At 39.7% G+C, this 11,815-nt stretch overlaps 1 protein-coding gene across 1 annotated transcript; it reads right to left on the minus strand.

Moving 5' to 3' along the window:
- Positions 1 to 953: 953 nt before the first annotated feature.
- Positions 954 to 11,395, minus strand: LOC104443405 (exocyst complex component SEC10b). Its single transcript, XM_010056778.3, has 25 exons — positions 11,253 to 11,395; positions 10,727 to 10,822; positions 10,367 to 10,624; positions 10,185 to 10,259; positions 9,723 to 9,824; positions 9,518 to 9,568; positions 9,335 to 9,440; positions 8,250 to 8,369; positions 8,044 to 8,135; positions 6,544 to 6,712; positions 6,372 to 6,448; positions 6,156 to 6,254; positions 5,975 to 6,065; positions 5,652 to 5,737; positions 5,387 to 5,560; positions 4,670 to 4,723; positions 4,464 to 4,592; positions 4,233 to 4,325; positions 3,990 to 4,136; positions 3,621 to 3,718; positions 3,361 to 3,445; positions 2,397 to 2,455; positions 2,074 to 2,172; positions 1,909 to 1,992; positions 954 to 1,472 (listed from the first exon to the last, which is right to left on the minus strand). Exons 2-25 carry the CDS (start codon positions 10,820 to 10,822, stop codon positions 1,394 to 1,396), a joined length of 2,523 nt encoding a protein of 840 aa, XP_010055080.1. The 5' UTR covers positions 11,253 to 11,395; the 3' UTR covers positions 954 to 1,393.
- Positions 11,396 to 11,815: the final 420 nt, after the last annotated feature.

Here is an 11,815-nt window from a genome sequence, read left to right on the forward strand (position 1 = left end):
TACCCCCCCACATTGCACTTTCCTTGGATCAATCGCTGTCTGTCCAAAATGAAATGCGCATGCACATTTTTATTTTTATTTTTATTTTTTTGTGGGGGAGCGAGAGAGATTTTGGATATAGTCATGGAGTTTTGATAGCCAGGCTTTCCGGGGCTCTTCTAACAAAAGGCACCCGTTTGCAGGTTAGAAGTTGCAGCACCTTCAAAAGTTGGCCTGCGCCGTTCCAAGGGATTGGATGTCTAAACGCAAGGCAAGCACATCGACACAAGAGCAGAGGAGACAGCGAATCCTACAAAGGCTGCAGCCTCAACTTGTACAGTTCATCAATGTCGTCTCACTTCTAGCCACATACCCAAAGAAACATAGACAAGTCAATGTCCCCCGCGTCCGCTCCCATCCAGTATCGAGTTACCTCCTAACCTTCAGAAACTCAGTGCATGGCCCAAAAACCCGTGTTCATTTCCACAAAAGCATTAGGCAACAGGCATGCCCTACGGCATACCTTTCTCGTCCCTTTTTCCGTTGGGTCTGTCATGCAACTCGCAAGAAGTTCAATGGGTACTTGACACTGTGTTCAATTGATCAGGGGTGGGGTCGATTCTTCATGGGATAAAATGCCATCGTCCGAAAAGAACTGGGTTCCAACAAGAAATATCAAGTTTCTAGTAAATCCACCTACGCCAGCCAAACATTATGACACACATTTTAAAGACACCAAGGGAATGGTCCTCCACTTGTGAATTGCGAATCTGTGACCAGTGCAAGTTGATGGATTTGCGATCCTCATCCCTCTACAAGCCGAAAGAGCATTATGATTTCAACCCCAGCTTATACCTTACAAGGACGTAGAAGAGGATTCTCCTTGCTTTACATTTGAGGAAATGGAGATACACTAAACCGAAACTCTGGAATCCTGAAGCACACTAAACTCAAATGGGGAAAAAAGACTTGTCTTAGATCAGAATTGGCTGTCAATAATTCTGCGTCCAGAGAAAAGAAAGGACAACTCAAAGGGTATCTTGTCATTCATCCTAGAGTTTCATATACAACAGCAATACAGACCAGACTGACACCTACCTCGACTGGCACCAGAAGAATAAATAAATAATACCCTCATAATTCATAAAGTAGAAGCTATAAAAAAGTGAGCAAGACTCATCTCTGTATCCACAATTCAAAATTTACAACCAAGTTGGAGGAAAAAGGAGAACTGACATAATCCTGACATTAGTAGTCCAAAGAGTCGGGCACCAGCTTTAACCCAAATTAGTTTGCTCATGGGTTCTATCAGAAGAATCCAGCCAAGGCAGTATGACACGGCTGATTGAGCACCAGAGATGAACTGCCGGACAATATAAGGGAGGTAAACTCTGAATTGACAGGGGATCAAGTGTCAACTAGAGCTTGACCATACGGAGCTAAGTCGGGTTGCTAGCTTTGCGCTCTTATAGTCTTCTCTAAGCTGGATAAACCTGTTTCACAAACAAACTTAAGTTTTCTCTCATGCAAAAGTAATTTGCATTTCAACAAATCAGAGAGAGAGAGAGAGAGAGAGAGAGGTAAAATCTAAACAGTCTCAGGACCTAGTTCATTCCTTAACCATTCCATACCCAAGTTGCTTGATGTACTACTTGAGTTAAAGCTACTTCTCAGCCACACCATGCTGTAGAAAACAGATTCGAGGGTTCGCCATTATAACACTCTTTCAACTATTGAGCACACCTCATCAGTAGACAGTACCCTAGAATCTAGACCACTGGTCCAAACGTGATTTATCCATCAAGAAAGCAACTGCATAACTTTGAATTTTTCAGGAATACCATGACATCCACTTAAATTGTTACTTTTTCGGGATGCATCTTTGTGTTGGAATGGGGGAATATATATGGTACCAGAGCTCCTATATACCTTTGTGCATCTTTCCGGATGCTAGGAGTGCCCTCGAACAATGTGGAGAGACTCTCGGGAGCAACAATAAAGACATTTGCCATGCTGGAAGCAGAATAATAAAGTGTTATTAAGAATACGATGGTGTCAAAGCAAATCAAGGAGAATAAATGGCCTTTGACTTACATGCCCAACGTCTCAAATTTTTCGTCAATCGAAGGAGCATTAAAACTACGCACAAATTCTCCATATTCGGTTATGTCACGCTTCAGCCGCAGACCTCCACTGTAGAAGAGAGGACAGGACAACAGTTATATTTGGAAGAAGAAAGATGTCTACACAGAATTAAGAGGTTCCCCCACGGTAGAATATAGCATTCACAAGTGCTGGCCAACACACCCAACAATAAAGCATAAGTGTATACAACTATCATCATGTTGCCAAACATCAAAGCATGAATTAGGACAAATATTTAATTTTGAAAAGAAGTGATCCAGAGTGCTACTTACCTGGGATTAAAGGTGAACTTTTGCCAGTGATTAAGCAGCCCTTTGTACAAGCGATTTCCCTGAGTTCATATAACCAGAAAGTTAGATCCAAAGACATTGACAAATTCAAAACTCAGAGCCACTGCATGATGTCAACCATTAAGCATGCAACTGAAAGTAAATCAGGTGAAGGAACTTTATCCAGACGCTCATTTTGTGACAAATTCACAAAATTTGGGGCTGTGCAATTCCACATCTATGAATAAACACCTAAATGGACAACACACACACACACACACACACACAAGAATGAAGAGCCTATGTGCATGGCAAGTGCTGAACTGTTCACACACACAGGCACACGCACGCGTGCCTGTGTGGATGGCTTGCAATAAAGTGCTGAACTGTTCGCACACGCACACGCACACGCACGCATGCACACGCGCCTATGTGCATGGCTCACAATAAAGTGCTGAACTGTTCACACACACACACACACACACACACACACACAAGAATGAAGAGCCTATGTGCATGGCTCACAATAAAGTGCTGAACTGTTCAAAAGCAAAGCTAGTGGCATCCATTAAGCGATGTAGGAAAATTCAGAGAAAAAAAAAAAGTAAGTCCTTTTCAAAGGTATGAAAGTATGTAAAGACAAAAATGGCACACTACTAGCTTAGTTCGGAATCAACAAAAGTAGATACCAGTTCACTGAGAAACGCTTGCTTGTTTTGACCTTCTAATGCAGTAAATGCAGCTTCGTTCACACACACACACACACACACACAAGAATGAAGAGCCTATGTGCATGGCTCACAATAAAGTGCTGAACTGTTCAAAAGCAAAGCTAGTGGCATCCATTAAGCGATGTAGGAAAATTCAGAGAAAAAAAAAAAAGTAAGTCCTTTTCAAAGGTATGAAAGTATGTAAAGACAAAAATGGCACACTACTAGCTTAGTTCGGAATCAACAAAAGTAGATACCAGTTCAGTGAGAAACGCTTGCTTGTTTTGACCTTCTAATGCAGTAAATGCAGCTTCAAGCACACGAGAAAGATAGGCCACAACCCTAGTCAGTACAAAAGAGAAATGTTAGTATGAGCCTGTAAAAACTTGTAACACATGAGATTTCAGATTCTCCTAGTAATAAGGAGAAAATGTCATTTGGATAAATAAGGATGAGACATGTGCATGCTTGCACGCTTTATTTGCTCCTACAGTTTGTGTCCACAAAATGAACCTACCGTGTGCAAGCATTTGTTGGCCGATGATCTGGAGCTATGCCATCATCCGGCGACCTATAATCTGTTGTCTTTTGTTCAGCTGATAGCAGCCTTTCAACCTGCATGATCGTGTTGAATTTGCCAAAAAAATTTGGTGGGGAAAGGCTTGATGAACATGTGGAAAAGAGATAGCAAGAAAAAGAATATCTAAAGGGTTTATTACAAGCGAAAAATTATATGAACAAAAATCTACCAATATCAAGAACCACCTGCAAAGCTAGGATAACCCACTTCACAAATATTCATTAACAAAGGAGTTATACACAAGAAATATCAAATATTCATTTTTATGCATAGTCTAAGCATCAGATAGAACGGTCAATGACACACCTCAGCCATTACTGTCTCAATGCATTGTTGAAGACCCTTATAAGCAGCAGATTCCGCACCAGACATAGCAGTTGCCATTTCTTCACAAGCAGCAGCATGGGCACCGTCCACTGGGAGTAAGAGCCGAGATATTGAATTTGCGAAGTACTGACAAAGAATTCAAACCAGTTCAAGATATTGATGAGCAGCTATTTTCTCATGCAGATGATTTTAACAACAAAAGAGAAGAGCATCTACACATACTTGCTGGACTATAGCCACACTACTACCACTGCGTTGTACGGCAACCATGAAAGATCTGAAACTGCTCTCACCAGCGGCAGCAGCGGCTTCAGCCTGCACAAGATACGGTCCACCTTGTTACTAGATTTTCTCTTTTAAGAAAGTAGTAAATTCACAAGGAGATGCAAAACAGTGCATAGTCAGAAAGAATGGACACAAAATCCAACACAAGGCCTGTGATCAGATGCTTACAGCAGAAGCAGCGGCAGCAGCTACCCTTCGACTAAGGTTGGTGCCCAGCACAAACCTTTCCCTCAAAGCTGCAGCTTCAGTGAGGCCATCTCTAGCCCGATCAAGCCCTTCTGCTAGGTACTGACTTACCTGGATCATAAGAACAATATAAGCACTACGAAAAAAATACAGAAAATTTGCAAGATATTAGGGGACAAAGACCTTACCTGGTCTAGTAGGCAAGTAAAAACTGTTTTCACATTAGCTGCAAGTGTAGCAGGCTGCACGTAAATAAGAATATAAATCAACCAGGAACAGATGTTCATAATTAGGTTATCCCATCATTGCATGAGGAATTAATAAACTGTCTATGATTAAGCAATGCATTTCCCAACACATAAATCAAGCAATAAACACTGTTGTGCCGTTGATGATATTCCACCATTTCTTTCCACAATCCCAGTGAGAATTACCACCAAAATGCAAAATAAAATGTCAAAGATTCCAAAAACACTCTGATCTTGATATCTTATGGCACTTCATCCGAGTTAATTCATTTGTTATTCTTAAGATCTGCTCCCAATGCATTTTTCTCATCTGTTTATCTTACTTTGAGCACCACGGTATGTACAATATAGATCTTCAGCACAAACCACACACAAAAGGAGATGTAGAAGACAATAATCAGACGACTGCCACTGGGGTCTCTGGAACACCTTACATATGTTTTATTGAATGGACCTTCCAAAATATCTCTTTAAACTAAGGTCTTAGTGCTCATTAGGTGCTCTGATCTTCTGGCCATGAGAAACTAGTTTTCTTCCCAAAGTGGTCCTGGAAGATCAATATCCAGGATGCCTACAATCTTTCCACTTCCACAAGTATGGCTACCATAAAAAACACTGCTTGGTTTTGCATGTGATGTCAGCAAGAAGAGGCCTTACTTGAGAAGAAAACAGGGTGCATCTTGATATAGATTCTTCATTCCAACGCGCAAACTCTGTTACAACAGTAACTGATATCTGCTGGTGGGAAGATGCAACTGAAGCTCCTTTTGAACGGCCAATTGTTCCAGTTGACTCGGAAAGCTGCTGGCTTTCTGCACGTACTTCCTCCATCTGTGAAGCAAAAGGCATGAAATACGCTAATGCAAAAAAAAAAAAAATAGAAATTCAAAATTAGGATAATAAAAATGAAATTGATGAATACCTTTGCTCGATAAAGTTGTCCAAGAGAGGCCTGCTCATGTTCAGGATACTCATCTTTGTGTGAAGAAAACAGAGACTCCGTGAGGCCTTCAAAATAGAGTGGCCATTAGAATATCTCTGGAATGAACTGAACGTATATGTGACAACTGTTGGAGATTAGAAGCATCTTGAAACTAAGCTGTCATCTCTCGACTAAGTCCAAACAAAAACCAACATGCTTTCGTTTTTACATATATTATTTCTCCAAGTGATACATAATTTCCTCTGGGCAGAAAGCTCTAAAAGTGCTGCAGAGAAATGAACATACTAATATCAAATCATTACCCTCAACATCCAAGTCACCGCAGCCAACAGATCTCAAGTCTCTGGCAAGTTCTTGAGTCTTCTCATATGCCACTGCTAACATTCTTAGGTACTGAAGCCTCAAGGCAGATGAGAAACAAACTCAGTTCCTGCTTGAAACGCACAAAGATTAAGAATAACATTCATCCTGGTGACTACTCACCAATAATAGCCCGCCTTCTTCCATTGGAGGTAAATTTACAAGAGATGGCTTCACTAGTATTTTGTCTAGAAGGGCTGTAACTCGCTGCTCCAACACTCTCTGCACAAACAGAAAATATTGTAGCACTTCGAGAACAGATTGTATGTAAAAAAAGAATCCAATATGTCAGAGACAACTGAAGTACATAGTCAGAAAGGAGATAGAATTTTGCAGCACCTGAACCAATATTGACATTACATCATTGGGTGAAGGAAACACAGCCATTATTGTGGCCGCTTCTTTACGTACGGTATCTGCTCAATAATAAGAAAGAAAGAACAAGAACAATTACGTCAATATGCACTATAGTTATGACCTTTGATTTAGGATTCATGCCACTGCTTCAAACCTGTAATTTCTTTGTACAGGGATGATAGGCCGCGAGCCACATTGCTTGGGCTAACCTGTGAATTATGCTCACCAAGAACCAACCTTGTATCAGCATTCATGACTTCCACATCAATAAACATAGGTCGCGTTGCCACATAATGCTGCATGGCACTGGTTCCCCTGTTGAACTGTGATACAGAAGTAACTAGGTAAGATTTTTTTTTTTAAAAAGTGTTCTTGACAGACTGGAATTTCGTATAATTAGTCTCATGTTCATCTGAGTAAATCGAGAAGCAGTAGATGACAAGGAGCTAATAAAAATGAACAAAAATGCAAGTAACTATTTCAATCTACAAGGTTCAACAAAAACAAAATGTCAAAAGGGTGGGTAGATTATATCTCAGTGACATTTCTGAGCATGGATTTTCTTCTTTCGTTAATGACCACTCACTTAATTCAGGAGGAGTGGTAAAATTGTTGCTAAACCAATCTTATCCATCTCCGAAAAAAAAAAAAAAATCTTATCCATCATGTAGGAGCATCTAAATATGTGTTTCTGGTTATTGTCCAAAATGATATGTATGATTCAGATGGTGGCAACTGGCAAAGTTTTTACTTAAACTGAAGATACTTAAAGCTGGAATATCCATTGCCAGACGTCGCGGAATGAATACTTTCAACATGCAAATATGTGCAGGTCATAAATCTTCACATTGTTTGTTACAGCCTTTGAGACATGAAGCAAGATGGTTTTGTAAAGTAATAGCATTTTCAAACAATGACAGCTTTTTTTATGTGATTGACAATCAACCGTTTTAATATTGACCAAGTTATTAAGGAATAATAAATTTATTAGAGTTAATATCACAAAAACCCAAACCGGTACACTGTTACAAATTTGACTCCAAACTAACTTTTTAACCACAAAAAAATTCAAAATCAATACATCAGTGACAAATTTACCTTGAACTAATTTTTTAACTACCAAAAATCCCAAACTGGTCCATTTGTGATAAATGTACCCTCCGGTAGTTTTTGTTAAATTAAAAATATCATGAAAAACCACAAACTGGTAAACTTGTGATAAATGAGGGGTAAAACCCTAAATTGGTACACCCGCCAACTATCACGTGTCTTTTAACTCAACAATTTGATAGTAAAATTTAACGGAAACTAATTGAAGGTAAATTTGTCACAAGTACACTGGTTTGGGGATTTTGGTGGTCAAAAAATTAATTTGAGATTTTCCGTGATATTAATCCAATTTATTAAGCATCAAGGTATGTTTCATTTAGCTTCAAGCAATTCCCAAGAAATAGCAACAACAAGAAAAGCAATAAAGAGAGGGAAAGGATAAACATCTTCCACAATTATGAGATGATGAGGTGAGGGATGGCTACATGACAAACCCACGAGGAGTAGTGGGTCGGTCATGCGTCAGTCAATGGAAGCACAAGAATGTGTTCATGAGTTGATGCTCAAAAACAATGCCAATGGAAAATAGTAGAAAGAGGTTTGCCTGAGATAAAATTTTGGCACATTCAGCCATTGTCGACAATTCTCTTCTCTGAGATGCAGCATCAAATCGTGCAAGCAATCTGTTCTCCAACTCTGGAGATTTAACAGAAAACAGGCAAGTTATAATTTGATTTATTTCACTTTAAGATATTTGTCTAACCATGAAGTATTTTAAATAATCAAAGCAATTTACAAAATTAACAATACCGTTGCAGTAATCCTGGAGGTTAGCAACAGCAACTTCCAGCCCCCTGCTAGCAGTAGCATTTCCCACTACTGAGGACACAGCTATTCCTTGTCTTCCAATATCTTCTTCAGCAAATGACCCTTTACCAGAAAATAATATCATAAGTTCTACTCGTTCAAGATTGAGGGTAACGAATAAAAAATACAGGGTGGGTATTTTTTTTCAATCGTCAAGGACATTCGATGGCCAAAATGGACAATTGAGCTTGAGTTTCCATCTAGATGGGATGATGTTGGCACAAAAATCTTGCAAGACATGATTAGCGATAGTGATGTATAGCGATATGATCAGAAGGTTCATGCCATGATATTGATTTTTAGATCGTCTAACTTCGTTTCTCTAAAATATCATTTCCCAAATCCAAGAGAACACTAAGATACTTCATGTACTTGAGCAAATGCACTAAGTTGAATAACTGCACATCCAAGGCGAGACTTACTTAACAGTTTCATATCAATTGAGCAAAAGATAGACGACATAATCATTAACTTTGTCGGATGTCCCTATTCTGAAGGTTGAACCATTCCCACTCTAACCTTATTCAACTTGTTAAACCTATTTTTTTGCTAATTTTTCATGCTCAGGAATTTCACATACAGAAGCAATGGTGATTTTTCAATGATTCAGCAAATATTTGTGCCATTGAATTTGAGTCAGCATTGTCATCATCAGGCGACAGTACTCATCATAGATTGCACGGTAATCCTCCACTCCCTCCTCTTTCCAGTAAAAAGCAAGTGCATGATTTTCTGCTAGCCTCAAAGATACTCATTCCTTTCAATGATAGGGCATTCATTTCTCCATTAACTAACCGCATTTCAATTGATAAACCCACTTAAGCAAAAAAGTAGCAAACACATTTCTTCTATTTCTTTCTTTATTTTGATTTAAGTTTCAACTTGTGCATCATGCTTAAAGAAGAAGAACAAAAATGAACAGAGCTGACAGAACTTGCTTAACAGGGTGAAGGGGGTGATGGCAGATCTAATTAAAAGAAAGAGTAGACGCAAGCACTATAATGCTACACGACTGAGATTCCACTTACGCAATTTCTGAGCTATTGAAGCAGCCTCGGCAACGCGACTGTCATCAGAGAAAAGAGGCGAAAGCTCCATTAGATCACCTGGGCTGCTATTAAACTCCATCAGGTACTGCACTATGCAACAGTAATAAATGTCACCAAACTTTATGTGCAATAGGAGATCAAATAAAATGCATGTGGAAATACCTTTATAAGATCTATTGTCTGACTTGCAGTTTCACGTTGAGCATCTGCACTCTAATAAAGAATGCTAAGTTAGTTGAGATAAGAAAAAAAGACCCCCTTTCACTTTTCAATGGGTAAGGGGAAGAATTGACCATGAACATGAACTTATATTGTGACTGCAGATACAATGACCATTTAAACAGCTACATTATTATCCAAGTCTCACCTGAAGATGATCTCCGATTTTTGCAGCAGTCTGCCCAACACTAGAAATTCGGGAATCCAATCTCGCAAAGCTATCAAACAAGCCATCTACACCTTTTTCAAGCTGAAAAGCAAAGCACAGTACGTGCAACTGAGGTTTATGGTCATAATAAAGTTGATAAAAGCCATGTGAAATAGACATGGTAGAAGCTCACAGCTAAGCTTTGACAAACCAAGACTAAATCTCTGATGCAATAGGAAAATCAATGATAAATTGCTTCATTTCAGCACTGGCACAACAAAAGGGCCAAGGCCATCACACAACAGACCAAGAAATCCAAAAGTCAACAAATATTTAAACTCATGTCTCTGGAAAACTGAATTCAGAGAGCAACATAAGTCCACATTATTGTGTGCTTTTTAGGATTTAAATTGGCCTTCAAAATTATTAAAGGGTGCTGTACATGACCTCATGTCAACTAACCTCAGAAAGTGTCTTTCTGTGCTTAGAATCTTGAACTGAGACCTCCTTCTTTAGATTATAGAGTCGGCCATCAACCTGGAATGCAACACTTGTTTTTAGGTTGATGGGAGAAGATCAAAAGTAAACCTAACGCAATAATTTGCACCAAACTGTGAAATTACATAATATTCCTTAAGCCATACTTGTTTTCGAAGATCAACCAACTCCCTGCAGGAATCCTTGAATAAGGTCAGTAGAGCATCAACTTCTGGAAACAAAGGAGTAGAAAGCCCTTGCGCTGATTTAGCAGCATCAGCTGAAGCTCTAAGAGTCCCATTCGGCAAAACATCATTTGCACTGATATTGCCATGTCCTTCTGATGAATCGGTTTCCTCCTCTTGGAACGATGGGAGGTGATCATTGACCAAGTTACCGAATAACGCATCAAAGGAGAAATCCCCCTTCAAGGAAAAAAAAAAGCATAGATTTATGGTTCACCAATCTCGGATCATCGCAGAACACAAAATCCACACCACCAAAGCATGACTCCACACCGTATTTACCTTAAAGTCGTCTATGTCCAAAATAAGCGGAAGCGAACTGACCGACGAAGATTTCGCACTTCTGTCATTCCTGGGTCCATCTCTACTCTCCTTCATCTAATTCAAGAACCAAAAGAAACCATCAGCATGAACACAGTTTCCTAGCTCTAAGTCCAGTCACACAATTTCAAGCTCTCATCACCAACACAAACTTCCAGCTCTAGCATCAAATTCAGCTCAACTCCCTCCGCTAACGGCTCGGGAATATCGACGAAGGAAGCATTGGGTTCAAACTGGGCTCAACTGCTCCGAAACAAGAAAGCACGCAATTCCCACATCGCAACAGAGCAGATTAGCCGAACCCAGATTAAGAAAACGGTACATTCGGCAGCCGCGCGATCCAGGCAAGCTGGAACCACTGCGTAACGCTGGGTTCTTGCCGCGAATTGGTACGGAAACGCGAAAAATTGAACGACGAAACGGAAACTGAGGAGCGATCTCGGCACCGGATAAAGAGAGCAACGGGAAGATCGAGGAGAAAGGGTACCTCGTCGCGCTAGATGAACCAGAGAGAGAGAGAGAGAGACGGGCGAAGAATTGCTGCAGATGGAGATTCCACCTTCCCCGGTCCTCCGGCAGGAGCAGATCGGGAGCGAGAGAGAGAGAGAGAGAGAGAGAGATACTAATCTTTTCCAGCGAAAACTACAATGAGTAATCAATCGATTATTTTATATATATATATTCTTTATGAGGGAGCCAATATACCGAGGTCATTTATGAAATTCATTAATTCTAATTACCAGCTGAGATTTTTGTCACATTTTTCCTTTAATTAATTAATTAGTTTATTATTATTATTGTTATTTTGCTTTTGCTTACTGGTTATTTTATGAGATTTGGTAGAGACCGGCCACTTTTTGTTTTAACTCCGTTCGTAGGTATTCAGTTGTCTTTTGTTTATGGTCCGCCCAACAAAGGAATTTTGATCCTTAGAACAGGAAGTTACAAGAGTGATCTTCCATTTTTTTTTATTATATATAATATAAGCCGAAGCATTGAGAGCGTTCCCCTCATATTCTCGCAATCCGAAACTTCGCTTTCCCCTCTATT

This window comes from Eucalyptus grandis, chromosome 5 (assembly GCF_016545825.1).
Source record: "Eucalyptus grandis isolate ANBG69807.140 chromosome 5, ASM1654582v1, whole genome shotgun sequence".
In the NCBI taxonomy this organism is placed as follows: Eukaryota; Viridiplantae; Streptophyta; class Magnoliopsida; order Myrtales; family Myrtaceae; genus Eucalyptus; species Eucalyptus grandis.